At 45.0% G+C, this 25306-nt stretch overlaps 1 protein-coding gene across 4 annotated transcripts in view; it reads right to left on the reverse strand.

Annotated features, from left to right (window-relative positions):
• Positions 1–25306, reverse strand: part of Ak5 (adenylate kinase 5) — a 193731-nt gene that overhangs the window by 65087 nt on the left and 103338 nt on the right. For all 4 annotated transcript variants that reach the window (XM_052730986.1, XM_052730984.1, XM_052730985.1 and 1 more), the window contains 2 exons: positions 11453–11543; positions 3168–3244 (listed from right to left, as the gene is read on the reverse strand). In XM_052730986.1, the coding sequence (XP_052586946.1) occupies positions 3168–3244; positions 11453–11543 (168 nt within the window). The remainder of the gene's footprint in view (positions 1–3167; positions 3245–11452; positions 11544–25306) is intronic.

The following is a 25306-nucleotide window of genomic DNA, read 5'->3' on the forward strand; positions in this document are numbered from 1 at the left end:
CTCTTGGGGATGTGAAGCTTCCCACTTGTTGCTGGTTTTCTTGCTGTGGCTCATTTCTTTTTGCAGTCTATAATTTTAGATGCACACTGTGAGCAGTGACTATTTGCCTTAGCTGAGGCATTAAGGGTCAGCAACTGAAAAGACTCCAACACTGTCCCCTGGCTCGTTGTCCCAGGGTAGGATGGGAGATAATGCACTGTGGGTCTTAGAAAATGTGCGCTACAATTAGACATGTATATCATGCCGCCTCCAAGGCCCAGGGAACATCATGGAAGACAGGGCAGAAAGCATGCAAAGGTAAGGAGGGGTGATGTAGAACACTGTCTTCCATGTGTGACATGGTCCTGGTGGTCCTGAACTCAGGAGGCGTGATTACTTGCAAAAGACTGGACTGGACAATAGTTCATCTTGGAGAGGGAGAAAGTTCATAAGGCCCTTCCCCTTCCTGAGGATGTGTAGGCAGTTAATGGTTGTTGGAGGAGAGACACTTTCTTCAATGTCGTAGCCACTGGTAAGTGCATGTGTTCTTGTAAATAACCTCTGACCCATGCTTCTGTAAGCAACCATAATGAAACCCAGTGGGTCATCAAAGTGAAGAACCAAATATCAAAGTAAAGGAGACTAAGTAGTTGGGGAGTTAATGGACATGGAAGGATGTAGCAGGAATCTTAAAAGTTCTTATTAATAAAAACAAACCTGGAGCTGGGTATTGGGGTGAACGCTGGAAGATCAGAGAAGCAGAACAAGCCACAGCTGTCTCACCTGGCCAACTTCTCAGCTGATCCTGTTTCCTCAGACTGGAAGTCTCTGAGTCCTCATCCAGAATGAGTCTCAGCTGAACTGCTGCTCAAAAGCCTAAAGGCTTAATCAGCTAAAAGCTTCTAGTTTCTGGTCTTCACGCCTTATATGCCTTTCTGCTTTCTGCCATCACTCCCTGGGATTAAAGGCTCACATTCTGGTATTAAATGCATGAGTCATCATGCCTGGCTGTTTCCTTGAACACACAGAGATCCAGGTAGATCTCTGCCTCTGGAATGCTAGGATTAAAGGCGTGAGTGGCTGTTCTGTTCTCTGACCCCAGATAAGTTTATTAGGGTGCACAGTATTTTGGGGAACACAATACCACCACAGAAGGAGGTCATGATGAGAAGGTGGATATGACCAAAATTCATTATGTACATGTATGGAAACAACATAATGAAACCCATTAATATGTATAATTAACATATGCTAATAAAAATACTATAAGCAAGAAACTACATCCTATGTTCCACATCTCCATTGTGAAACTATTTGTGTCACCTTGGGCAAAAGACTCATCCTCATTTTCTTACCTGTGAAGTAGAAATCATGATTCTACTTGTGGAACTGCTGTGGAGAGTTAGCGCAATAGTCAACACAGGAGCAAACAGCTTTGTTTTCCATGTAGTAAATGCTGAACAGCTGTTACCAGGTACTCCAACACAGGGTGACCATTGTGTGTTTACACATCTGTGAGCATTTTCATGTTTTGTGATGGGAGGAAATTAATTTATGAACACACACACATATGTACACATACACACATTTATACACGTGCACGCATGCTCACCGTCCACACACACAAACACACACACACACACACACACACACACACACACACACACACACACACAGAGCCAGTCATCATATGTGGACAGCAGTCAGATATATTTGCTTCACTTGTGACATAAATTAGTTGGAAATGGGAGCAGAAACCATCACAAGAACACACTTGGCTCTCCACCACTTCTGAGAGGCACTGACAAGAGTGGGCACAGAGTCTAAGACATTATCTTAAAAAAAACCCAAAGCCCAGTTAGGGAGTTAGATCCTTTGCCAACTATTTTGGATCATTAAAATATAGCAGTAGAGAACGTTGTTGCTGAGAGGAAAATGACCCAGATAAATTTCTTCAGTTCTATTCAGAGGGAACATACATTTAACTCCTTGGCCATGTTTTCCTTGGGCATCATTCCCTGCAAATAGTTAGATACAGAATAGCAGCTCTCTGAACCCACAGCTGATGCTCAGCCATATTCTTTGTTTGTTGCCGGGAAGGCAGAGTGTATTCATTACTTTTCTTGTTGCTCTGACAAACGTTGAGAGAAGTCACTGAAGGGAGGAGGGGTTTATTTTGACCCAGGGTTTGAGATGGTCCAATCTATCACAGGGGGAGGACAGCAGAGGGAGTGCTCCAGAGGGAGGCACAACAGAGGGAATGCTCCAAGGGGAGGCACGACAGAGGGAGTGCTCCAGAGGGGAGGCACAGCAGAGGGAGTGCTACAGAGGGAGGCACAACAGAGGGAGTGCTCCAAAGGGAGGCATGGCAGAGGGAGTGCTCCAGAGGGAGTGCTTCAGAGGGAGGCATGGCAGAGGGAGTGCTCCAGAGGGAGGCATGGCAGAGGGAGTGCTCCAGAGGGAGGCACGGCAGAGGGAGTGCTCCAGAGGGAGGCACGGCAGAGGGAGTGCTCCAGAGAGAGTGCTCCAGAGGGAGGCACAGCAGAGGGAGTGCTCCAGAGGGAGTGCTCCAGAGGGAGGCACGGCAGAGGGAGTGCTCTCAGGGTGTGGTGACAGCGGCTGCTCCCTTGAATCTTGGCGGGTTAGCAAAGCAGAGAAAGAGAAGGTGGGGGAAAGAACAGGGTGACGGAGAGGGAAAAGGAGAGGGAGAGGAAGAGAGAGAGAGACTGCTGCTCAGTGGCTTTCTTTTCTTTTTCTCTCTTTATCAGTCTGGGACCCCGGAGTGTGGACCAGTGCCTCCCCTATTTGGATCTTACCACCAGTTGATCCTGCTGCCCAAAGGTGCGAGTTCCTCACATCCTCAGCATTTATTATTCCTCTCTACTAGACAAAATTAGCCACCACAGAGACACAGGCAAATTCTTGGGCAAGAGGAACTTATTTTTATCTCAAGGAACTTTCAACCAGGAGTCCCTCCCTTACCTAACTGCTTTGGGTCTGAAATGAGGACAAGTAAGAGAGACAGCGCAGCAAAAGAAGGCTGTGTGAGACCAGGGCTCAACACAAAGTGCCTTCTCAGGGATCCGACAAGATCTCCCAAAGTCAGCATTTCAGCTTTCATAGTTATGAAATGCAGAGATTAAAATTAAACACATTTAAATAGAAAAATGCTTTGAGGTTTAGTTTACCTGATCATCATAATCTGATCCTGGGTCAACGATCTCTCCAGCATCAAACATCATCGAAGGGTCAAGGTCAGTTGAATCTAAGTTTAAGAAAGATATGATCAGCTGGTGGTGGCTGTATGTTTCCAAAGCAAGAAGTTTCCCATCAGGTTGCCATACTGTCCTGTTGGTCCATTAACCACACACACATTTATACACTGCTCTAGCCATCATGCTCTGTGTCTGAGCTGGTGGTAGAGGACACAGACACTCTGGATCCTGTCCTGGCCTTCAGAAGAACAAGCTCTGAAGGAGGCTAATTTGCCAACAGCAAGACTCAGAAACCAGCAAATGTGAGGACTAGATCTGGTCATCCGTGAGGTGACAGACCAGCAGTGTGAGGACTAGATCTGGTCATCTGTGAAGGTGATGGACCAGCAGTGTGAGGACTAGATCTGGTCATCTGTGAAGGTGATGGACCAGCAGTGTGAGGACTAGATCTGGTCATCCGTGAGGTGACAGACCAGCAGTGTGAGGCACTAGATCTGGTCATCTGTGAAGGTGATGGACCAGCAGTGTGAGGACTAGATCTGGTCATCTGTGAAGGTGACAGACCAGCAGTGTGAGGACTAGATCTGGTCATCTGTGAAGGTGACGGACCAGCAGTGTGAGGACTAGATCTGGTCATCCGTGAAGGTGACAGACCAGCAGTGTGAGGACTAGCTCTGGTCATCTGTGAAGATAACAGACCAGCAGTGTGAGGACTAGCTCTGGTCATCCGTGAGGTGACAGTGGTACTCAGAGTCTTCACAAGGAGCTGACCCGGGAACCTGAGGTTGGAGGGGAAGATGAGTGTTTGGGAGAGGTAGCTTCAGGATGTTCTGAGAACTGAGACACAGGCACCACAAACAGAGCGGAAGAAGAGCAGGGAGCTTCTGGACAAACAGGGCTGATTTCCCATTCTAAAATGTGACTTTTGCCTCAAGCCTACAGGTGCCCTTACCCTCTGTTCTAGCTTCATTTCATTTGCTGTGACAAGAGGAGACAGAGGGAGGGAAGGAGTTGTTCAGCATTCAATTCCAGGTTTCACTCCATAATTGAGAGGAAGTCAAGAACTCAGGCACCTACTCATTCATGTCCATAGTCAAGAGCAGAGAGTGATTAACATATCCTTGTCTGCTGGCCACTCAGATAGCTCTCTACTCCCATACAGTCCAGGGCCCAGCCCAGGAAATGATGTTGCTCATATTCAGGGTGGGTGTTTCCTCCTCAATTAATAGTTAAGACAATTCCCACAGACATGCCCACAGGCAGATCTAGACAGTTCCCACAGACATGCCCACAGGCAGATCTAGACAGTTCTCACAGACATGCCCATAGGCCGGGCAGATCTAGACAGTTCCTCAGCTGAGAATCTGCTCTATGAGTCTAGATTGTGTCAAGCTGACAGCTGAAACTAACCATCACATTCCCCAAAGGCAAGAAGACACAGGCTGACTAATGGAGGCTGTCTCTTCTCAGTAGAAGAAGCCACATCAAATCACTTGCCGTTAGTCCCCCAGGCTCAGATTTACACCATCAGTTTCCACCCTGAGTTCTCGTAGTAGAGGTGACTTGTTGCTCTCACTTAACAACTCTTTCCTGTGGGGAGACATGCCACCTACCTAAGTACACATGCCTCCCTGGCCAGGAAAGTGCTGCCCATAACAGGTTTATGTGTTCCGTGAAACAGCAAATCACGTCACATTCCACTGTAACCTGGGCTTTGACAAGTCATTCTTGGTCAGAGTATGGAAGTTGAATGAAGTATATTTTCATAACAGTACATACTTCATACACTCCTCAGAAGCAGAGCAGCCTCAGAAGTATTGCTTCATATTCCTCTTAACACTAGAGTCAAGGTGGGGTCTCACCCAGTGTCTCCTCTCTCTCCTCCCCCTTCATCCCTCCCTTCCTCTTTTTCCTTCATCCTTTCTTCAGATAGGCCTCAGTCTTTAGGTCGGTCTGGCTTTGAACTTGTGAAGCCACAGCCTCAGGCTCTAATGAAATTGCAGGTGTGCACCCCTCTACACTACCGCTCCTCTGATCATTGCTAACTCTACTCTCTGCCAAACTGACGAAGTACTTGTGTTTGTGGTTTTCATATTCTTTTCTATTTTTCTAGGGTAGTGTTTGACTGTGTATCCAGGATGACATCAACTCGGAGCAGGTACCACAGTGTAACAGCAATGTCAGAACTGGAAGCTTCCATTTCTTTCTTCTCATGCACCCTGCTGACAACAAACTGTAAGCAGAGCGACCTGCAGGGCTCTCCTAGTGCTGCCACACAGGCGAGGACCTGGAGGGCATGGCTGTCCATTGACATCCTGAGACAGGGAGGGACAGTAAGTGCATTTGGATGAAGCACATTGCAGGGGGCTGTGGAAACATCAGAGGTGGAATAATGGAATCGAGTTCAAGCCAGGACAATCAAGTCACCTTCCTAGGCAGCTTTTGTGGACAGCAGTGTTAAAGACAATAAAAATGTGTTCAGCTCTCCTTAGTCTCCAGTGTAGACATTGTCTTCTTGACTGGTCAAGAGGAAGGTGTGTGGGTGGATGTGCTTCCCTAACCTCTGACTGTCCTTTGATTCTGAGAGTCCACAGGATCTGAACACAAAGTCTTAGTGAACACCCAGCAGCAAGGACTCCCTTGTCCTACTTATTGTTGAATTGGAAACCATTCTTCCCATTGTTTGCAAGAAGTGAAATCTGAAGGACCCTTAACAACCCACCAAGTAGGGACCACATGCTAGTATTTGAAACAGCAGCAAATTCATTAGAAAACAATTTTCAGTCACATCAGAATGAAAAGACTTTTGATTAAAACTAACTTCCCTCTTAGGAGGAAGAGGAGATTGATGATCCTTCCTAATCAAGGGCTTTGACAGAAATCTCACTGTATCACTAAGGGATGGCAATTCTTGACTCACTGTTGCCCCTGGCAACCATAGTATTAATATATTTCAGATGACAGACAAAGGGTATCATTATCAGCTCAGATAATGATTGAATGGCTTGCATTTTTAAAAACACTGGTTGCTTAATTTTCTAGAAATGGGGACTTTACTAATAGCCCAAGGAGCCAGGGAGACAAACACTGATGTGCTTCAGGCTTTCTTTCAACCAATACACAGGCACATAAAACACCAGACATGATTTTCTTCCTCAGAAATGACCACAGAATTCAGACATTTAGAAAAAGTGATGGTATGGCTTTCATTTTTCCCTGTTCTGAGTTTTTCAATTTCTCTTCAGATCTAAAGGTATCCTTTTTTAGATAACAAAGAAAGGTCTGATCTGAAATGGCTCCCCACCTGACACACTCAGTGCCACTTGTTTTAATGTAAGGTGGTCTTCAGAAATATTACCTCAGGCTGTCTTTAATTCAACAGGAACCAGAGGCAAAGGGCTTTAAGGAGGCAGCAGAGGTGAGCCGAACCACATTGCTCTCCAGGACAGTGTCAGAGCTGTCAATCTAAATTTGCAGGAGGGCACACCTGCCACTTGGCCCGCCAAAGAGACCCTCCTGCAATGAGGCTTCTTGAGCCATGGAGGCCAGCACTGAATGAGACTCTTCCACCTCTCTGGCTGTCCCCCTTAAGGGGAGCAACATCTCCTGTTCCTATAGCCATTAAACTGTCAGGATTGTGTTTCAGCACGGCATATCAAAACACAACTTAGAAATTAAAGGTGTTCTGTTTACAGGCACTGCACAACTGAAGATGAATCAAAGGACCTCTGCGTTCTCCCTCGACAGATGCTGCTCCTGGGCACCCTCTGTGCAGACCTAGTACTTCCTGTCAGGGACAGATGCTGAGTACTTCCTGTCAGGATAGATGCTGCTCCTGGGCACCCTCTGTGCAGACCGAATACTTCCTGTCAGATATAGATGCTGAGTACTTCCTGTCAGGGATAGATGCTGAGTACTTCCTGTCAGGGATAGATGCTGAGTACTTCCTGTCAGGGATAGATGCTGAGTACTTCCTGTCAGGGATAGAGCTGCTCCTGGGCATTCTCTGTGCAGACCAAGTACTTCCTGTCAGAAATAGAGCTGCTCTGGGTACCCTCTCTGTAGACCGAGTACTTCCTGTTCGGGTTCTGTATACACTGAACTTGAGAATCCCACTCTTATGCCACAGGCATGGGAGTGTTAGCCACACTGTGGCAGAATTCCTTTGAGGAACAGCACTGCATGTATATGGGGAAAGGCAAGGCCCTGAGTGAGGAGAGGGAGGGCTGGCTCTTCAGTGACTCTAGGACAGGATGGGGAGAGGGCGAGAAGGAGGGAGACGAGAGGAGAGCCGAATCTGGGGAAAGGAGGACAAAGTGTAATGTCTAAGACGTGGTCTTCCGTGAGCCTTGAGTCCTTTGCAGAGACATAAGCTCATCCACAGCCTTTCCAGTAGGACAGGAACACCCTTTACCCACAAACTCACTGCCTCATTCCAACGCCCCTATGAGGCAGGTACTCTTGTCTCCTCTTTCTAAATGAGGAAATACAAGCCCAGAGAGATGCATTGACACACAGGGAGTGACGGCTCTGCTCAAAGTACCAATGGGCTCCACAGAGGAGGGACACTAGCAGAGGCTGTAGAGGTCATGGACCTGCAGCCAGAGGAAAAGACAAAGGAACCCCAAATACATACTGGGCTCAAGGTGAAGATCTGGTATGCCTGTGAGGTGTGAGCTTGGACCAGTGGCTCAGCTGAGGTGGCCAGATAGAAGAGAAAGGCTTTATGCCATCTCCCTTGGGCTCTTGCACACACACACACACACACACACACACACACACACACACACACACACACACACCACAGACACACAGACATACACATTCTCACAGATATCACTGTTTTTTTTTTTTTTTTTTTTGGTTTTTCGAGACAGGGTTTCTCTGTGTAGCTTTGCGCCTTTCCTGGGACTCACTTGGTAGCCCAGGCTGGCCTCGAACTCACAGAGATCCGCCTGGCTCTGCCTCCCGAGTGCTGGGATTAAAGGCGTGCGCCACCACCGCCCGGCCAGATATCACTCTTAAATAGAGACACAAAGGAGGATCTGGTCCATGTATGATGAGACTGGAACATTATACACAGTGGGAGCACACAGATGGAGACAGGCATTCAGTGTGACTAGAAGAGCAGGTGCAAAGGTCAGAGGCAGGAGCTAAGCCAATCAGAGAAGTGCAGGGATGGTGTGGGTGAGGGGTGGAGGTGATGCTTCACTGGACATGGGACAGCTAAGGATTCTGGGTGTTTGGATATAAGAAGGGCACTGGCACCCAGCCTGCAGAAAAGCCAAAGGTGTTGTTTTGTTGTTTATTAGGGAGGCAGGATGGTTAGAGCATTCTCTGAGGATCCCCTTGTAGCAGTGTTCCTGACAGGCAGGAAAGCCCCAAATGGGAGCTGACAAGGCCACCAACACTGTGGATGCAGAGAGGAAGAAGTGCCAACTGGTGCGGATATGAGAGCAAGAACACTGCTGGCTAACTTTCTGAACAGAGGTAAAGTGGATTTACGCCTGTTCTTGTCTGTGGTTTCCTTCTGGACCATGAGAGCTGGAGCCAGGATTTTCTCATTTGTTTTGTTTTCAGGGGGCTCAACGAAAATCCAGAACCTGCTGTTCTCAGAGTGGCTGATTTACTTGAAAATAGTGTGCATATACACAATACAACATCAATCAACAATCAATCTACATCAACCATCTATATATTTATCATCTATTACCTATAGCTATCTCTCATCTATTTATTAACTATCTATTCTCTATTATAGATCTCCCTGTCATCTATCATCTATCAGTTTCCATCTATGTACTGATGTATCTAACTATTTTGCAGAGCAGAGAGTCTAACCTAAGGCCATGCACACACTAGCAAGTGCTACACCATGGAACTATGTTCCCACTCCCCAACCTTTATTTTTAAACTTACTTATCTTGTTCTGAATTCTTCTGAGTTGTGATTTTATAAAATATAATAAAAAGTTGTAGGCTATAAAGTAAAAAATTGAGGGTGATTCATACAAAATTATGAGTGGGGGGGGGCAACAGACAGACAAAGTAGCATGGGGAGTTTACCTATATCAGGGTATATTTTCCATGACAGAGATCCAGGGTTGAGGGCTTAGAAAAAGAGAAAAATGACCTTGGACCTATGGGATGGGACAGATGAAATTTGGATACCCAATGTGGACCTGAATTTCTACATAAGCCCTGAGAAAGCTGTAAAACAAAACAAAACAAAACAAAAAACAAGACAAACAAACAAAAACTGGATATAGCCCCTTTAAGAGACTCTGCCATACAGTCAGTGAGTACTTGAGTAGCTAGCACATTAAGTAGAAATAACAAGCTAAGTAAAAAAAACTCCTGCCACAGTGTGGATACCAACTTCCTAGAGCTGGGGTGGTTAAATGCAGCACCCAGTTAAATGTAGCTCTTGGCCAGGCCTGTGGGCTTAAGGCTCAGCTCTCACAGACCCAAAGAGAGAGTGAAGCCAGCCAACAGAGCCAAGGCGGAGGGCCTAGCTATCACTTAGCAGTTTAAAGTTTGGTTCACACAGTTAGAAAAGGCTATAGATATACAATAAAGACAGGTCCAGACAGAAAAAAATCTCTAGATAGGTTACAGTGTGTTTAAAAATGTGTGTAGGCTTAAGAAAGAAAAAAAATGGGTATAGACAGTCATAGGAAAAATTAGTTTATAAATAACGTAAAGTTGTTAAAGAAAGAGTAAAGTAATATAAAAAGAATAAACCACATAAAGATGGGAAATACACAGGGAGTTTGGATCCTGTATGGTGCTATGTTGACTTTGAATATTTTGATTGCTGATGAGCAATTGACAGCTGCTGAGAGACATGGGATTGTAATAGGGACTACTGAATTAAACCAGCCTAGATACTTTAGGATATCTTAACTTTGAAATGGAGTTCAGAAAATATATTGCATTGGGGGAGAGGTTATGCTTTTGTTTCCACATGAAAAGAAAAGCTGTGGATTCCTTCAAGGTTAAGAGAGATTAGGTTTGATTCGGGGAGACCTCCTGAAATCTTGGCTAGAGACATAAAGTAATAAACCAGGAAAAACTACACAACAGGTGACCATGCATGCTGATCCCTCTGCGTGGGAACCCTTCTGAGAGTGGACAACAGATGTTACAACCAGTTTCCCCAGGACTTGAGCATTGTCTCAATTTTCTCATGTTCCCCTGGGGACCATCACCTCCAGACAACAGGAAACAGTCTAGAGAACACAATGCCCACATTCCCAAGAGGTGAGATTGGTGGTTTTTGGTCATTCAGTGGATTATGGATGTTTGTCATCATTTAGTGGGGATATAGGAATGCAGGATAAAAAGACAACTATTCATCTCAAATATTTTACATTGGTTTGGATTTTTGTATACAAATTATGGATTTTGATATAAATTTAAAGTTATTTTTGTTATACTTTAAATGTTTCTATTCTTGTTTAGGGTATTGTGCTTATGTTGCTCATTTCAAAATGCAATGTATAATTAAAAAATGCAGGTTAGTAGTTAGTCATCTATAATAATAAAACTTGTAGTCATATTAGGTATGTTTTCAAGGTTAAACAAATATATTTTAGATAGATAGGTGATCTTAAATACTTCAGAGACTTATAGAATACGGCATATAACATGTTTAATAACCTAAGGCTTTTCATGAGAGCGAGCCACATCTGCTCCTGGCAGGACCAATCTACTTCATAAAAAGGATGATGGGCATCAAAGAACCTCCATGTAGAGTTTGCCTTCACTGTGGCAAAGCTAGCCATTTGAACAAGAAACTTACCTGCCTCGACTGCTGACAGTCTGCTGTACAAACTGGACAAGCAGGACACAAAGGAAAAAGACTGCCAAACTTTGCCAAGACAAGGCGGGACAGTGCTTCAAAATTCCTGCTTCATAGAAAACTCTGCCATATATTCCCGGCCTATAGGCTGAAGATGGATGCCCCAATGTTGAAGAAGAACCTTAGGAGACTGTCCAGGAAGCCAGATGTCTCTGCCATTTCTATAGTTTTGCAAGTGGCTTACACTGCACTTCCTGTTTATTCAGGTAATATTTTCAGTCTTTCCTTTCTATTTAGTTTTTAATCTTTATTTTTTAATCAGAAAGAATGAGGCTCAGAACAGGGCAGCCCTATCAGTCCCATAGCAGCTAGTGGAACTTCAGTCACAGATAAAAATCCTGGGTCATTTGGCAGTTGATCCTGATGTCCTGATGCCAAAGGCTGTGGTGACTTACCTGTCGCAGCCTCCTTGTTTGGAAACAGCTTGTTGTCAACTGCCACACTGATGTCATAGAACACGGCATCCTCATCTCGGTCAGCATCAAACTGGGGAAACCAGGGCAGACAAGTTTGCACCATGAGACACACAAATGAGTTGAGTCTGACATACAGCAGGCACACATCATTCAGTTGTGTCTATAATGAGGCAAGAACTAAGCAGCTATGCTTATAACCAGACCCTTAGAGAGGGAGGGGGCGGGCAGTAGGAAGAAAATGTTCAGTCACTATGCTAAGAGAAATGGGCAACATTTGCTCAATATATAAAGCAAGCTCTGAAAAGATAATTGAAATTTACTTATGGCTTTCTGATTTAGTTTTTCTAATAAAAATAAAAAATATACAGTTATAAACAAGAGGGGTAAAGATTTCCTATTTATTTATCTATTTATTTATTGTGTCTATGTTGTCTGTGAGTGTACACAAGTATATGCAGCTGTGCATGCATATGTGTGTGCATGCACGTGGAAGCTGGAAGTAGATGTTTGGTGTCCAGGATTTCTTTGAAATTTTTACTATAATTATTTGTGTGTGTGTGTGTGTGTGTGTGTGTGTGTGTGTGTGTGTGTGTGTGTGTGTGTGTGTTATGTATATGTATATAGAGGTCCAAGGACAACCTCCGATGTGAATCCTCATCTTCTCCCTTGTTTGAGACATGCTCTCCTGTTTACTACTGTATACACTAGTCTAACTGTCCTGTGAGCTTCAGGTGTTCTCCAGTCTCAACCTCCCATCTCACCACTGGACTGCCAGACTGCAGATGTACACTACTGTGTTGTCTGGATTACAGATGCACACTACTGTGTCTGTCTGGATTGTAGATGCACACTACTGTGTTGGCTGGATTGCAGATGCTCACTACTGTGTCTGTCTAGATTACAGGTATACACTACTGTGTCTGGCTGGATTGCAGATGCACACTACTGTGGCTGGATTACAGATGCACACTACTGTGTCTGTCTGGATTGCAGATGTACACTACTGTGTTGGCTGGATTACAGGTATACACTACTGTGTCTGGCTGGATTGCAGATGCACACTACTGTGGCTGGATCACAGATGCACACTAACTACTGTGTCTGTCTGGATTACAGATGCACACTACTGTATTGGCTGGATTACAGATGCACACTACTGTGGCTGGATTGTAGATCCACACTACTGTGGCTGGCTTTATTCAGGTCTGTGGATCCAAACTTAAACTCTCATGCTTGTGAAACAAATGCTTTACCCACAGAACCAGCCCTTTTCTTATTTAGAGGGTCATAACTCACAGAAGGCATGGGACAATCTGTTTCATGTCACTTAACGTGAGAGGGCTGAAGAGGCCAACAGGAAATTTCAAAATGAAGTGCTTACAAGTTTCCTAGTCTGATCACAACCTGTATTTTCACAAGAAATACAAGTAAAAACACAGCTTTCCAAAGCACATATGAAACATCTAGATTAGGAAAGAGAGCCACAGTGGTGGGGGCAGAACTGGGCACCACTCTCGGAGAACAGCAGTGACCGCATTGTCAAGGGCAGAAACGAGTCTTTGTCTTTATCTGACCATGCCGTTCAGAGTCTACAAGCTGTACGAACCTCCCTAGGGATACCCCTTTCCCAGCCTTCTCCCTGTTACCATCCCATGTAGCTTGAGTTTTCCTGCCTGGCCCACAGTCAGGACAAATCTCTCTCACCCGCCAGTCCCAAGCCGCTCAAACCCGATCAAGTAAACACAGAGACTTATATTGGTTACAAACTGTATGGCCGTGGCAGGCTTCTTGCTAACTGTTCTTACAGCTTAAATTAATCCATTTCTATTAATCTATACCTTGCCACGTGGCTTGTGGCTTACCGGTACTTTACATCTTCCTTGTCCTGATGGTGGCTGGCAGTGTCCCCCTCACCCAGCTTCTTGTCCTCTCTCTTCTCCTCTCTTAGTCCCGCCTATACTTCCTGCCTAGCCACTGCCAATCAGTGATTTATTCATTGACCAATCAGCAACACATTTGACATATAGACCATCCCACATCAATCCCAGAGGTACCACCTCCAGGGGAAGGTACCGATTTAATCCTCCTTCAAGATTCCACCTTTAATTAAACTCAGGAATGAGTCTGAGGGGAAACAAATGGGCTGTGTTATTAGCATTGTTTCAGTTTCATATTTCCCCCGAGTGCATTCTCTAAGCACCAAACCAGGCTCTAGAAATGTTCTCTTCTCCTTTGCCTCAGGCCAGAAATTTCAACCAAGCACTCTCCCCCAGTGGCTTTCTTCCTCTGCCCTCAGTTGCAAATAGTCCCTCCAATGCTCCATGAGAGCCATCCATGGTGGAACACCTACTTGTTTGTAATCTGCTGGTGAGCCAGAGAAGGGAAGATCCCTGGGGTTTGCTGGGCAGACTAACCTATTTGGTAAGCCCTGGGCCTCAGTGGAAGACCCTATCTCAAAAAAGCAAGAGATGGATCAGCAGGAAAGAGCACTAGCTGCTCTTCCCGATGACCCAGGTTTGATCCCAAGCACCCACATGACAGCTCATAACCATCTGTAACTCCAGGTCCAGGCTATCTGATGTCCTTTTTGACCTCCATGGGCACTGTACGTATGTACTACACAGATATACCTGCATGCAGAACACCCATACACATAAAATAACAATAAATAAATCTAAAACACAAGCAACAACAGCTAGGTGAATGACTCCTGGGGAATGACAAAGTTGGTATCTGGCTCCCACATTCATGTACACACACACACACACACACACACACACACACACACACACACACACACACGTACAAGCACACATGCACTGAACACAGACATATGCTCACACACTCACACGTTTTCTGTCACATGCTTGGAAATGCCCCCCTAAGTCACAGACTGCTTAGTGTTCATTCTGCTTTGACTTTTCTATTCTGTAGGTTAAGAAAGTAAAGACTGCGTTAAAACCACAATACTTAAAAGACTCATGGCGCCTGCCACGAGGCCTGCAGACATCCATGGTGGATTTGGGGCCAAAGAAATCCCTTTGCAAGATTGAGTTTTCAAAGCTTCATAATCCACCATAAACCCTGAAAGAGACACACACTACACAAAGTAGCGGGCGAGGTGGGCAGGGACAGTTCTGTGTCTGGGATGAGCATCCCTGTACTTTGATTTAAATTCCTGCAGCTCAGCCCTGTGGACTCCAGCTCTGCAGGACTTATTATTTCCTCATAGAAGGAGATAAAGGCAAGGTGTAGAAGGCGGATCTAAATTCTGGCAGGATTCAGAGAGATATGTACAGGGCACTTGGAAGCTGTGGATAGCAGAATCGAGACTCATCGTCTCCACCTTTTCCTTACTGGGAATTCAGATGCCCAATCAACAGTTTTGTTGAGAAAAGCTACCAGAGTAAAGAGATTCCAGACAAGCCTCTTCGGATATTTACAGAATGCTTTCAGAAGAGAAAGCTCCTGAAGTTGAAGCCTTAACAATGTATTGTGTCTTTTTTTTTTTTTTTTTTTTTTTTTTTTTTTTTTGTGATCGGAACCTAAGGAAGAAAGAAAGGCAGGTCGATAATTCTGGCTAGCTAATAACATTAGCTCAGAGCACGTTCGTCACAGTCTACATCAACACAACACCAGCACAGCTCTGAAGAGCCACATCACATTACCGTTGGTTGAGAAACTGCTTCACTGTGACGGTCATCTGCCCGCCACATGCTTCAGCCACTCAACCTCTGCAACAACATTGTAAGCTAGCGTTTCCACGCGTGTGCACCCCGTCCAGGAGCATGTGCACCCTCCCACACAAAGGACACCCTCCCACACAAAGGACCGTTATCTTCAGGTTTGAAATAGCCTCTGGCCTGGTGATGTCACTCTGCAGTGGGTGCTTGCTAGTGTGCATGAAGTATGTGTGAAGCTGTGGGTTCATCCCCAGCACCATAAAAAGCAACCAATCAATCAAACAAGACAAAAACAAGCCCAAGGTCTCAAGGACCCTTCTAAGGTCCTGTAAGTGGCAGAGTGAGAGGCTGACCACACCGCTGGCCACATCAAAGTGTGAGCTCTCAGCTCCCCCGGTAAGTCCCTTAAAAATTATTGATTGTTGGGTGTAGCTGCTCACTTCTGTAACTCCAGTATGTGGGAGACTCAGGCAGGAAAGGAAGGAAGTGTGAGGCCAGTCTGGGCTGCATAGTAAGACTCTGTCTCTAAGAACAACAACTTCCCTCCTCTCCCATTTAAAAATTTGGTGTACCTGTGTGTGTGTGTGTGTGTGTGTGTGTGTGTGTGTGTGTGTGTGTGTGTGTGTGTACAGGCACATAAGTGCCAGAGAGCACATCTGGAAGTCAGAGGACAACTCTCACGAGTCTCCTTCCACCCTGCTGAGGTGGGCTCTCTGTTTTTTCTGCTGCTCTGTGTATGTCTGGCTGGCTAACCATGAGCTTCTGGGCAATCCTTTCTCCTCCTTCCATCTCTTTCTAGGACTGCAGGGATTACAGATCTGAGCCGCTGCATTGGAATCTTGTGGGTTCCTGTGATCAAGCTCAGGCCATCAGGCTGGTGAAGCAAGCATTTTTACCTGTCGATCCCCTCCATCCTTCATTGGGCACATTTGGGATGGGATGACAGGTTCTGTACCAGATTTGACACAAGGCAGGAAGACTAACCCATGTTGGTTTGTCCTTGTTAAAGCCTGACTAAGGTAAAGGGCAGGTTATAAGGAGAAAATGGAGGGAAGGAGCTGTGCTCTGTGGACCGGGAATTACACTCTTCATTTCCTACTTCTCCTTACCGCCGAGCAGCACTGGAGCTGCCAGTCAGCCACCAAACACCGAAACGAGCCGACGAGAAAGCTAACTTAATTAAATACCCTTTCCCTTTCCCGTTCTCTTTCCTCCCAGCACTCTTGCAATCTGAGATTTCAAAAATTACAAAATTAAAGATTTAAGCCTTCATCAAGAAAGTTTACAAATTAAAGAATCTCGAGCCCTAGAAGACAAATTTCAACTTTCTGTGACACCCATACCTTTCCTAATTATAGGCTCTATTGTCTCCCATGATCCCAAGTTCTGAACAGTGTCCTGGAAGACACACACACACACACACACACACACACACACACACACACACACACACACACACACACAGTTGAAGCCATGAGATGTATGACTGGGGCTTTTTAGTCCTAGAAGATGGAAGGAAGATCAGGCTCATTCCAGTTGTCTGTTTGTTGGTTGGTTGTTGTTCTTTTCCTTCTCTTTCATATTAATTTTTTCTTGGTTGAGATTCTTCATCCAATCATCACCACCAACCACCAATATCATCACCACCAACCACTACCATCATCATTAACACCACCACCATCACCACCATAGTCATTATCAACACCATCACCATCATCACCACCACCATCACCACCACCACCACCATCACCACCATCACCATCATCACCACCACCACCACCACCATCACCACCATCACCACCATCACCACCATCACCACCACCTCCACCACCACCACCATCATCACCACTATCACCATCATCACCATAGTCATTATCAACACCATCACCATCATCACCACCATCACCACCACCATCACCACCACCACCATCACCACCACCATCACCACCACCACCATCATCACCACCACCATCATTACCACTATCACCATCATCACCACCACTATCATCACCACCACCATCATCACCACCACCATCATCACCACCACCATCATCACCACCACCATCATCACCACCACCATCATTACCACTATCACCATCATCACCACCACCATCATCAGTGCTGGGGATGGAACCCAGGGCCTGGCACACACTAGTCAAGCAATCACCCTAGGTTATCCAACATTCCTTTCCTTTCATATCCTGGCATTCTCTAGTCTGGGGCTCAATTGCCAGCACAAATAAATACATGTTTATGTCTTCTTGACTAGCAACAGTGGTCAAATACGGTCAATTCATAATTATGTGGAAGAGTCAATGCAAATCAAGTAGAATCTAAGAGATCATATTAGAAAGTTGAAAACTATGGGAAATGTTGCTGACAGAGGAATACAGGACAAGCTGGTAAAAGGCCTCACTGGCAGGTAGGAAAAAGAGTCATATTTCAATCAGTGCCTACTGTGGTTAGCACGAAGGGATTATTCTTCTTGCAAACCTAACAGCACTTAACCTTTATGGAAGGGTTTTGTTGGAACAGTGAATAATGAATCTGGGGAGTCAGGGCCGAGACGGAGTGTGCCTTAGGGATACTGGGGCCAGCGGGCAATAGTAGAGTGGGGTGAGATATGGTCAGAGGCTGCACAGGATTATCATGCCTGTGTACAGGCAAGACTAGCAAAATGAAGAAAGGAAGGCACTCCAGGGAGGGAGAGCCGCAGGGAGACGGAATGGAGATTTGAAAACAAGTTGTCTATTGGGAAAATGAGGATGCCTCTGGTTCTGTAGTCTGTCTTCTTGAAGGTATTTCAAAGTCTTCTTTGAATTCAGTAGCTTCTACTCTCCCTCTAACCTCTGACCATGCATAGGAAAAGGGTGGGCACTGTGTATGAACACAAGAACGGGACAGTAGAGCTCAAGCGTATACCATTTATTAAGCTTTACTCCAGCCGGGTAACAGGCAATCACTGTAAAACATCCCCATGGAGTTCTAGAACAATGTGAAGTATTAATGGCCACAAGAAATAGTTGGCCTAGAAAATAAGTACTTTTGAAGGTCACAAACCCAGTGGAGAAAATGGTTGGGACAAGACCTTAGGTTTTTCTCTCTACAATACTCGTGTTCCTAAAAGCTAAAGTTATTTTAGCTCTGGGAAGAACCAAGCCATGTTCTTAATTACCTTGTTTCTCTTTCCTTCCTATTTTTAGCTTGAGAGTTATTGCCAGCCTCTGAGCCTTTCCAGTGCCCATCCTCACTCGTTCCTTGACGCACTATTGCAGCTCTAACACGCTGTGGTGTCTGCATCAGCTCCCCCACACCCGTAAGAAAACAAAACAAACTGGCTGATCTTGGTTTCAGAGCAATTAACTTCTCAGCAAGATGGCCCAATGATAGAAAGTAATTACAGAATGGAGCGTTGTTAAAAAATTTACTCACTGACTCTTTGGCTAATTGAGCAATTTTGCCCCAAGTTTCAGGAAAACATAAATGAGAAGGAAGAGAAGAATGAGAGTGGAAATTTGATTTGTAATAAGAAGGTAAAGAAAAGGACTTTACAATCTGTAGACACTTCTGAGGACTTGATGTGAGTGTAAATGACTCAACCAGCAGGATGATTAATTACTCTATTGGTCTGCTAACACGGGCCTGTGGTCCATGAGCTGCTTGTGTCTAGGATGGCTATGAATGAAGCTCCAAACTTTTGTAGGTGACAGTGTTAAATACCAACATCAGAAGGCTGGATACCCCTGATTTAGGGCTTTGGCAAGCAGCAGGTGGAAAGAAAGATTGGTTGCTGTCTAAAAGGAATACGTACATTTTATCTGTTGAATTTTTATTCCATAGAAAAGCAATTTTATTGGCCATCTATCACTCAACCAACTATACGCTCAGCTGATTTAGCCACATGTGGGGTCCTCAGGGCTGATGCATTGAGGGTCAGGGAATGTGGTAGATCTTTCAGACAGTAGTTGATTTGGGAAACAGAAGAGGAGTCAGGCTGGGTATCCTGAAGAAGAAAACTCACTGATTGCTTTCAGGGAAACACCCATATGTGCCATTTTTGAGATTAGTCTGTATCCTGCCCTAAGTTACTCCATATTGGGTAACATAATAGTTTTCAGGCTGGCCTTGCCTTGGGTTACTTGTCTTGGGTTACTATCGGCATTTGGCACCATGTTGAGTGCAGATTCAGAGGCAGGAAGACTCTGTGCCTTGGTATCCCACCAGTGCCTGCCCAGTGCCATCAGAGACACAGACTGATAACTACCTAAAGTGCCACTATAAATCCATCAAAGTCCGCTGGGCATATATAGACATATGGGTGTATTCAAATTATATCAGGAAAACCAGGCTCAGAACTTATCAAATCCACAAGACTACAAAAGGATGCAACACCTTCACCAGGACCCTACAGAGAGAGGATGATGGCAAACACTGTGATGGCCAAGGCTGTAAGTGACCACCTAGAGTGAGCATCTGGGGTCGAGGACTGACAGACAGAGCACTCCTAACTGTCCCTGGGGGCTTCAGCTCATCTGGGTCTCGTGTTGATGTGGTCTTACTTTAATTGCTGTCTGTCTGTCCATTTTGTTTGTACTCAGTCCTATACTTTGCCTCTATGGCCTCCATCGCCCTGCATTCTTTAGCTTGGCTTGACCCTTAGGTTTGGCTCAGATTTGCGACCTGGGGCTTGTCTCTGTATTCAGGGCTCCAGTAGCAGGAATCTAACGAGGTTTATTAATGTCTTAATTACCTGTGGCGGTGGTGACTCTCCTTGTATCTCTGTCAGTATCTTCCAGTGAGGCTCTGAGCTCCTTGAAGACTACTGTGGCTTCTTTAACCTTTTGTGTCTACACACACATACACACAAACACACTCACACACAGATACACACACTTCTCTCTCTTCTTGTATGACATGTAATGTGTGATCTGAGAGTTAACATCGACAACTAAGATTGTAATAAAGAACTTGTGTTTGCCAATGGCCAGATATCAGGGGAAGTTGGGACTATCAACTGCAGTCACCAGAGCTGACAGTGCTTATTAATGAATTGTTATGTAATGAATCCTGACACTGTAGAAAGACATACCTGTGTCGTATGTTTGTAAAGCAGCAGGCTAACTGCATCCTGGCTCGGTCTTCTTCATCTGTTTGATTTGGCTACCTGCAGTTAATTTTCTGTTAAGTAGACCTTAATCCTCCTTGTTCTCACATAAGCCTGAGCCCCCAGAAGAAATTCTTCCCACAATAAAAACAGCAATGACAGATTCTGTTTTGGAAAGGTGTCCCTTTAAAGACAAAGTGACCACGGCATTGGAGGAGCACTCAGCTTCTCCTTGGCTTGTTTGTCTCCATCTCTTCTCTGCTGCCATTAGGACAGAGTCTACTCTTCTTAAGGAGACTGGAACTGACTGGCTTCCCCCAGGGATGCAGGATATCTCGCATCTGCAACTCAACAGGCTTCTTCGCATTTTTAGAGAAAGCATCCTACTTGACACATGGGTTCAGCTGGAGACAGACTCCTACTAGAATCTGTACAGAGCTTCAAGGGCAACAGGCTCTGTCTGAGAAAAGCAAGTGCTAATTTCAGATGCAGCTTTCAGGCTTTGCAGGGTGAGGCAAACCTGATCACAGAAAACAAGCGACCTGCCAGCATTACAATGCCACAAAGGAACTTCGCAAGACATCCATGAAATTCACCATGCTTTGCAGGAGCCTTCCTTTCAAAGTTCCACTCTTATTCTAAAAATAGTCCACCCTGTCCTTGGGTGGCATCAAGGATGGGTACCAGGGCGAGACCTTTCCCCAGATATCTCTGGTCTTCCTTTTTGATCCTTTAACTGCTGCCTTCATTGAAGAAGTGTTGGAGGAGACTCCTGAGCCCTAACATTTACTGCCCCCAATAATGAATATTACTGAGGAGATTAGTCAGAAAGGGCTTCAGAAGATTTTTGTCCTTGAGTGTTTTTAGATCCTCTGTCTCTTAGAAGCTGGTGAGTCACAATCAATCTCTCAATACATTTTTCAGTAAATTCTTGAAATTTACTGAATTCTCATTGTAAATTTCTAACAGCTAAGTGTAACTCAAGTATGTATGGAGTGTTTGACCTTTGTTGTAGATATTATCCAGAGACAATCTCCTCTGTAGCTATAAGTTTCTCTGGTCCCGCCTGGCCCCTCAGTCCTGTAGCTGCTTATAAAATAATTACTCAGAGGCTTAATATTAATTGCAAATTATAAGGCCTATGGTTCAGGCTTCTTACTAGCTAGCTCTTATAACTTAACTCAACCCATAACTATTAATCTATGTATTGCCATAGGTTCCGTGGCTTTACCTGTGTCCCATTACATTGTTGCTCCTTAGTTGGTGGTTGGCATCTCCCCTTACTCACCTTTCACTATCTCTCTTGGATTTCCCTCCTGTCTCCATCCTGCCCTGCCATAGGCCAATGCAGCTTTATTTATTAGCCAATGAGAGCAATGCATATTCACAGCATAGAGAAAGACATCCCACAGCACTCCTCTGTATCAACATATTCCTTTTTAACTTCTTATGAAACCCTCCCCTGTCTAACTAAGAATGTCCACTAAGGGTGTGGAAACATAAACACAGCCTGAGTATAAACCATATGCCCTACCAGAGGTTTGGTGTTAGGGAAACAAAACTTTTGCCTTATTGAGTTTACCATCTAGATAAAGGGGTCTATTAAGATTTGCAGCAGGAGTCTTAAAAGTTCTTATTAATAAAATCAAACCTGAGCCAGGTACTGGGGTGAACACTGGAAGAGCAGAGAGACAGAACAGGCCACAGCTAACCTCACCTGGCCAACTTCTCAGCTGGTCTTGTTTCCTCAGACTGGAAGCCTCTGTGTCCTCATATCCGAATGGCTCTCAGCTGAACTGCTGCTCGAAAGTCTGAAGCTTAACCAGCTAAAAGCTTCTAGTTTCTGGTCCTCACGCCTTATATACCTTTCTGCTTTCTACCACCACTCCCTGGGATTAAAGACTTGCTTTCTGAGATTAAAGGTGTGAGTCACCATGCTTGGCTGTATCCTTGAACACATGGATTTCTGCCTCTGGAATGCTAGGATTAAAGGCGTGTGCTACCACTGCCTATCCTAAGTATCTAGTGGCTTTTCTGTTCTCTGACCCCAGATAAGTTTATTAGGGTACACAATATTTTGGGGGACACAATACCACCACAAAGATTCTTGTCTGGGATAAAGATATTCTTTTTTACAATTTATTTTATTTTTATGCTATGTGTGTGGATATTTTGTCTGCATGTATATCCAAGGAGGTTGTTAAGAGGGCACTGAATCTCCAGAACTGGAGTTACAGACAGTTGTGAGGTGCAATGTGGGTGCTGGGAAATGAACCCTGGCCCTCTGGAAGAGCAGCCAGTGTTCCTGACTGCTGTCCCATTCAGCCCCATGTAAAGACATTCTTTACCTGACAGCAGTGGATGAATCAGAACATACACAGTCATGACAACATCATTTTTAAAATCTGGCTGGGTAATTAAGTTTCTCAATACATTTTACAAACTAGGGTAAAGTCTTTGAAGTACCAAATGGTCTATATCTCCTTTTGACATCTTCCTGCTCTAATAATGGTTCATTTGTTTAGAACTTCCTTGCCACACAAGTGCGTGTGGCAAACACCATTAGCTCACTGATAAAGGAAAGAAGAGCCTGAGCTTTAACAGATGATCTCAGCCCTGGGGTTCCCCATTGCCACAGTCCAAGCAGATGCTCACATAAAGGACGCATTCTGCAAGGGAACACAGGATTAGTAAGTGAACCATCGCCTCGATGACATTGTTGCCACACATTGTAGCCTCGTCCTGGGAATGAGGCTAGGCTTCTGTTTTTATCTTGAAAGGTAGTTGAAGGGGCTCTAGCTGGCCTGAGCATGGCAAATGTGGCTCTGGCAGGGCCTGCCCTTCCCCCATTCCCTCTGCCTTGCTAAAAAGCATTCGATTACATTCCTAAAGCTAGCCACCAAGGTCTAGTACCTTGTTTGGCCACTTCCTCCTCCTGAGGCTGACCATGAAGTTTCAGCTATCAAAGTATTGAAGTCCAGCAATCAAAAGCCCCATTTTGGCTACTCTAATTAACATGCCCAACCAAAATTAACCAACTCATCCTAGCACAGGGTCCCCCCCTTTCCCCTTATAAACTGCCATTTGCCTGTGGGCTGCATCTGTCTCCTCTCTATCCAGAGACAGTCCTTTGTCCCTCCCCCCTTTCCCTTCCTCTTCTCCCTCATCCTCTGTCTCCTGTCTTTGTCTCTTATTTCCTGCCCTCTGTCCCTTTGGGGCAAATAAACCTCCTTTGTGCTGAGAACGTGGTCTTGGGGTATCTTGTGCCGACTTGCAGTGGTAGTTCCTACAGTATTATAAAATGCTTTCTTGAACTTAAAAAATATGTGAAAGGAAATCCTGTGACTAGTTCCTGAGTAAGAGGTCGGAAAAGGAGATTGAGGGCAAAGTGATTGTTTTGACGAGAAAATAATAGCAACAGCACTAACATCAGGTCACCAGGCCAGGGGTCCATGGATCTCTCTCTCTCTCTCTCTCTCTCACACACACACACACACACACACACACACACACACACACACACACCCCTCACAACAAAAGCCAGTTGTTCCTTTGGCCACTAAAACGCCATTTCCTTCTGGCACAAAACCATGACCTACTTAGCCATCTTGTCAAATGATTCAGAGCCATTATTAGGAGTGCACAGACGGGCTTCACAACTAGCACAGCTGAATGACAGAGGTGAACACAGAAAGACCAATGTAGGTTTTCTACTTTTAAAATTTGGGTACGTAATTGTTAAAGATTCATGAGCAGTCACATTCTTATTTATCTTAATATTGGTGTTCACTAAATGTGCGATTTTGGTCTTGTCTTTAGTAATTCTAGTGAACAACAGAGGGATTTGTTTAAATTTTAAGTCGATCATCTCCACGGCATGGAGCGCACCAGTAATTATCTAGCAGCAGAGCCAAGCTACTGCTAACCCCCAGTGCGTTAGGGGTCCCCCATTCCATTCATGAAGTATGGGGTTTGGAAATTTGTGTCTCAGAGGAATAATGAGAAATGAATATCTATTTTCATCTCGTGCCTTCCAGTAACTTCTACAACACACTTCTAAGCACAGCCAGGCCTGAACATAAACAACCAGTTTAGAGTGTGTCATTATATTTGTGCACGGTTGTTAGCCATAGACAACATGCCAAGACCTTCTGTTTGGATGTTTCAACCACTTGAAAAGTATTCCTCAAACACTTCATTCTAAACTATCATTGTTTCCACACAGAAGGGGAGGAGGCCGAAGATGCAAAATCTCTCACACAGCTTTGGGTTACCCAGGTGTTAAAGATCTGCTGGCCTGGTTCCAGCTGGATTCGGAGAAAGCTTGCTGACAGATGTGTGTGAATTGATGGCAATTCAGAGAACACAGAACAATGCACTCCCCAATGCAGCATTCAACCCTGAACAACACGGGACAGAGACGGTGTGACTGCAGCGTTCCTTCTTCCCCTGGTGACGAATGTCTCCTAACACAGCAGCATGACTGACACTGTAAAACAGGACTGTTTCCATGGAGACCAGTGGGGCTGGTATGAACACACAGTTAGTGTCCAAAACTTTTCTTCTTCTTGTGTGGTGTATACGTGCCTGTGTGTGCACATGTATGGTGTACATGTGTGTATGTGTGTGCACAGGTATGTGTGCATGTGTGGTGTATGTATGCACATGTCTGAAAATGTGTGGTGTATGTGTGTGCATGTGTAAGGCCAGAAGTTGATGTCAGGTGTCTTCCTCAATTTCTATGTTGTATTTGAGACAGTTTCTCACAGAATCCAGAGGTCACAGAGAGTCAGGAATGGCTGACTAATGAGCTCTGTTGCTTCCCTCCCCTGCTCTAGAGTTACAGATGTGTGTGACCACATCTGGCTCTTACGTGAGCATCAAGCATCTGAACTCAGGTCCTCAGTTTGAGTGGACAGTATTGTGCAGACTGAGCCATCCTCCCAGCTTTCCAGACTTACAGAACAAAAATAATGCCGTAGAATGGAGTAAGAGAGATTCAAGTCCTGAGTTTGCTACAGCTACTTTTAAAAAAGCAAAATAATG

The sequence above is a fragment of the Peromyscus californicus genome, unplaced genomic scaffold (assembly GCF_007827085.1).
Source record: "Peromyscus californicus insignis strain IS unplaced genomic scaffold, ASM782708v3 Scaffold_9__1_contigs__length_137607984, whole genome shotgun sequence".
In the NCBI taxonomy this organism is placed as follows: Eukaryota; Metazoa; Chordata; class Mammalia; order Rodentia; family Cricetidae; genus Peromyscus; species Peromyscus californicus.